At 41.4% G+C, this 5,000-nt stretch overlaps 3 protein-coding genes across 3 annotated transcripts in view; 1 reads left to right on the top strand and 2 right to left on the bottom strand.

The window, feature by feature from the left end:
• Positions 1 to 5,000, bottom strand: part of LOC138040629 (PAN2-PAN3 deadenylation complex catalytic subunit PAN2-like) — a 171,158-nt gene that overhangs the window by 16,061 nt on the left and 150,097 nt on the right. The window lies entirely within an intron of this gene.
• LOC138042385 (PAN2-PAN3 deadenylation complex catalytic subunit PAN2-like) overlaps positions 1 to 5,000 on the bottom strand; it is a 21,263-nt gene that overhangs the window by 8,794 nt on the left and 7,469 nt on the right. Inside the window, exons 3-4 of the mRNA XM_068888261.1 lie at positions 4,370 to 4,451; positions 3,052 to 3,117 (exon numbers count right to left, since the gene is read on the bottom strand). Of these exons, the coding sequence (XP_068744362.1) occupies positions 3,052 to 3,117; positions 4,370 to 4,451 (148 nt within the window). The remainder of the gene's footprint in view (positions 1 to 3,051; positions 3,118 to 4,369; positions 4,452 to 5,000) is intronic.
• LOC138042400 (uncharacterized) lies at positions 30 to 1,633 on the top strand. Its single transcript, XM_068888280.1, has 2 exons — positions 30 to 444; positions 684 to 1,633. Exons 1-2 carry the CDS (start codon positions 30 to 32, stop codon positions 1,631 to 1,633), a joined length of 1,365 nt encoding a protein of 454 aa, XP_068744381.1.

Here is a 5,000-nt window from a genome sequence, read left to right as displayed (position 1 = left end):
GATTAAACTTTTCTTGAAACAACTACAAAATGGCTGGACGCACATGCATCGAAGTGTTCGGACACATAATCTTTAGCTTTACGCGTAGTGTATCCGAACAATACAGCCCAAAGGATTCTGAATATAGTCAGGAAACTCTAGAATACAGCCTTTTGCAGAATACAGGCCGAGAATGGTACGCTCAACCAGTGGACAAGATTATTTATCAGGAATACAGCAACAAAGAAGGGACGGTGGATGATTTTTTACCAGCATCCTGTAGAGTTAAGGCGGTCTTTTTAGACGCTTGTTCCCCCACAGATATCGCAGAACAAAACGAAAACCAGAAAGCGGATCTCCATCGAGCAATGTCCTGGAAGCAGCTTAGACCATCCGCTTTGCGAACAGTCTGTAAGGCAACGGTCATCGGTGCTTCGATTTCGCTTCTCTCAGCCATCGCTATTGGTATGTTGTTCACAATGGTCTCTTATCTTGTCTATAAAACTTACCTCAACTGTTATTTTCAACCAAAGAACTCAATTCCGCTAAAGTTACAATGGATGCAGCTTATTTATCAATCCATCTTTTTCATTTTTTTGGATATTTGGGTGTTTGTACTTGCTCTGGTTCTTTTCCGTCCATATCAACTGTCAGGAGTCAAGACAAAACTCTTTCTATGTTGCATGTTCATGTTTTTCTTGGAGTCACTGTATCGAGTAACTTTACAAGCCCTAGGAATCCTATCTTTCCCGCTTTCCGACGAACAAGCCATCCCTCAAGACATTCTCTTTATCATGGGTATTTTTGGCCACATCTCTGCCTTCACTCAAGGCGACAAAAACGCACTGTTTTCATGCTTTTTTCCGCCATTTATTGTTTACCTTTTACAGCGGGTATCATCATTTCTTCATATATTTATCCTGCGTATAAGAAACAAAACGAAAAAGGCAAACTGATAATCGCTCTAGTTTCTCCGCTCCTTGGGGTGGCTTTCAAGACAACATCTCGTATTTGTGTTCAGAGACTTTGGAGAATAACACATCCAGCTTATTCTTATGTTATGATGGCGCCATTGTACGGTGCATCAGCGATCACATTCCGGATTATGCAGGTGGATCTGGTCAACTTAAAAGACATCGCTTATCTTGGAATCATTCATGGCGCTGCCGAAGTCATAGAACGAAGCACAGTTGTTGTCATCGATCACATATGCCAACGAATCTTGAAACGAGCCTCAGCTCCTTGGGGGCGTTACAGAACTCCGCGTACGGCGAGAATAACAGCGGATATCGCTATTATGAGCATGCTTTATGAGTCCTCCGCAATTGTCTCTATCAATGGATTCTTCCATTTGTATCAATTCATTTATGAGAACACCTCCTTCTGGTTATTGTTGGTATCTTTTGCCAAGTTGACTGCAGTGCCATTAGTGATCGAGTGGCTTTTCACAAGTATATCCTTGGTGATCGAAACGCGATATCAGAATCTGGCCGTCATGGCAGTTTGGAGAAAGGAATGGAGAAGACACATTCTAGTTGCTGTGTTAAACGTTTTACCATTAGCTGCTTGGGCGAGTCCACTTTTTCTCACTGTTGTCCAGGCGCGATTTAAGGATTCTCAGCATCAAGGTTCTTACAAAATGCTATTTTCTTAAGATAATCATGATCGACTTGTATTAGGAACGACGGATGGTTAATCTTTAAGTAGCTAAATGAAGACAGATATGTATTTATCGATGATGCCTGGAATATAAAAAAATTCCGAGGGTTACTAACATAAGTTAAACCTAGCGCTGTAACTTTGCGAAATTAGCTCGGATACGGCTGCAGTCCTGTAACCTAGGAGACACGTGGAAGCTGCCATCCCCTCAGTCCGGATTTCAGTCCTAGCATGCAGTGCGTGGGGTGAACTATCATCGCCTGACTCGAATCACTCTACTTCAATGGCCTGACTGTCACTAGTCTTCTGTAGCTCTTCGGTGATCCATGGCTATTGACACCAACTGTGACAAAGAAAATCGAGTAGCTCATCGCAGCTAATATCTCTCGACCCTCAATTTCCCAACGATCTGACCATTATTACACAAACACCTTATAACTACATGAATCAAGGGCTTAATTCCTCAAGAAAATGTGATGTTGTGTTGACTGAGAGTCGAATTCGATCTCAAGAAGGACAATGTAGGTTTCCTTTATCGCCACCATTTAATTTAAAAATGGAAAGATAAAGTTCGGGCCCAGAGCAATTGGCCAGTGGTCACGTGAGACCACCAGAAAGACATGTCAATGAAGGTCTAACTCACTTGCAATCCTCATTGCAAAGGCAGATTTTTCTCTTGAGTTACTTGAAGATCGCGAGTACTGGTCAGATCACTAATGGGGCTGCAGTCTTTCTTAGGAGATTTTGATTGTTTCTTTTCCTCGTTTGCGCGTTTAGCATTGAAAGAATTCGAATATTTATTTTCATTTCTTGGGTTTTGATTTGGGTGCTAAATACATTGTAGAGGACTTTTTGTCTTGTTGTATTCTATTTTTAGACGGGAGAGGGACTGGGCACGAGAAGTTAGAATCTTGCGCAATTGTTGATTCGCCTGCTTCGCCTGTGTGTAATAAGTGTCAAGTAGTAGATCAAGGCCAACACTCTTTATTCCAATATTGATTGTCACGGGTCAACAAGAAACAGGTGGTCAACAATGTTGAAATATTTAGCCGAATACGAGTAATGAGTATTTATATCGCCTATTCCCGTCTCCTGTCTTTAGAGACAGACGTAGGAGGCAGCTCAGTCGGTCAGTGCGCGGACTTCAGAGATGGACGAGTCGTCAGTTGAATCTCCATCTCATTCGATCGACGTCTGTTTCTACTTTGCTTTGATCCATGTATCTCTAGCTTTAAATACCTGTAAAACAGAGCATTGACGGAAAAAGGGAAGTAAAAGGTGCGCATCAAGGGCCACAAGTTTAACAGTAACTCTTGTTCACTGTCACATGTTACCCTCGTGAAATAAGGACCTTTACCTTAACCTTATCTGTCTCACCAAGATATCTAATTCCAAACTTTATACGTTACTAACCAAGTTTGGAGTACTTGATCTCCACTCGTCTGTAGTGCTTTGGTATAATGCTACCAGGATCATCGTCTAAAAGCAAGAAAGAAGCAAGTTAGAACCTATATTATTTCAATGTGTCCGGCCACGATATTGAAGTGAGAGGCTACATTTCGGAACAATATGCTGTATAACGTGAAAAAACTGTTCGTAAATATCAAGTTCCTAACGACGGAAGAACAGGAATCGCTACAAAATGTTGTAGAAGTGACGATTTACGCTAGTTTTCACTGGCGACTTATGCATAAGCAAGAGCAATATAGGTAATTAGCTCAGCAGCTTTTTATCATTAACACAGTAGAATCTCAAGTGAAGCTATGATCCTCGTAGTTATGAACGCAGTTTTAGCAATTGCGTAGAGAAGCCGGAAAAATTCAGGACTTCAACGGGGTTTGAACCCGTGACCTTGCGATGCCGGTGCGACGCTCTAACCAACTGAGCTCCTGAAGCCACTGATGTTGGGACCTGGTCAACTGACCAGAGTGAGGGAACATTTGAACCCACAAATAACTAGCTCCCAACATCAGTGGCTTCATAGCTTAGATGGTTAGAGCGTCGCACCGGCATCGCGAGGTCACAGGTTCAAACTCCGTTAATTGAAGTCCTGAATTTTTCAGGCTTCTGCAATTGCTATAATTGCGTTCATAACTGCGACGATCATAGCTTCACTTGATTTCATATCCACAGTCCAATATATGATTCCTTTCATATATCATTTCGTTCACAGTACCTTCTGTAGGACACTACGTAACAATCATTAAATGCGCCTGAATGTGTTTCTTGGGAATGCTTCCTTGTGCTTACGCATGTTGTTGCTCTTGTAAACTTGCAGCTGTTTAAAGGAGCAGTGTCACGCTATTTCAGTCAAACTTCGAAACACTAAAATACGTCTTTGCATCAATCGAGACCAAAAAATAATGGTGGATTTTTGTTGCCAATAAGAGTTAAAGTGCACTGAATCTATTCTTTGGAAAGTATTCTTTGCATCCATGAATGGAGAGTATGGAAATGAATTGAAACTTGTTTTTCAAGTTTGGACATAGTGTCCGCAGAAAGTCGCCAAAAATTAAATACGAATAGCTCTTTGTGCAATAAATATATGTCATTTCTTGTCAGTGGGTTGTCAGGAACGTTGTGCGTGTGAGGTAAAGTATTAATGTAGATTTTTGCCCAATTTTGACCTAAAAATAGCAAATTTAGCATAACACGGCCCCTTCAAAGGTCGATAATAACGAGTTCAACCATGCTATACTCTAATCAAATACTGAGCACTGTCATGCCATACCTCGGTTCATGGGCGAGTCTGGTACAGTATTTTCCTCTTCAGAGGGAATTACTGTGGAATCCTTTACGGAAGGGTATGCCACCTACAATTATTTCGCAGGAGGAATATATCGTTAATAAACCCTTCACCTATGTGTAACAAATAGAGAGCAAGTACAGGACGACGATGCAGAGCTCCAAAATGAATGAACGAAAACATCAATGCTAAGTTATTCTTTGAATACCTTAAATTCTTATGACACTGGATCTCTAATACGTTCCATTCATTACTCTTTACAGCAGAGCGGCGTCAAACTACGTCTGATTACCGCTTTTATTTTATCTCTCAGATAGTACGCGCGCTGTGATTGGATGGTTTAGTGGAGTAAGGCCGGCAGTAGGCAGTACTGCTCGCTAAATTTGAATTTTTGATAAAACATTCTCTGGCGAGGCAGAGAAGAATTATTCGTTTTCTGGATTTTGACGGGCAATCGTTGCGGCAGTTGAACCTTCCGCTTGACTTAAACTTGTTCCCTTTCTCGCACTCCTGATTACCTCAGAGATATAGCAAATATCTTATTAACCTCGTTTTGTTGGCCCGTACTGTAAGTTAGGGATCCTCGTTTTTTTCCCGTTCAAAACTCGGTCCGTAC

Source organism: Montipora capricornis, chromosome 3, assembly GCF_036669925.1.
Source record: "Montipora capricornis isolate CH-2021 chromosome 3, ASM3666992v2, whole genome shotgun sequence".
Lineage (NCBI taxonomy): Eukaryota > Metazoa > Cnidaria > Anthozoa > Scleractinia > Acroporidae > Montipora > Montipora capricornis.
The sequence above is the reverse complement of the archived record's forward strand: the minus strand, read 5'-3'. Positions and strand labels throughout refer to the sequence as shown.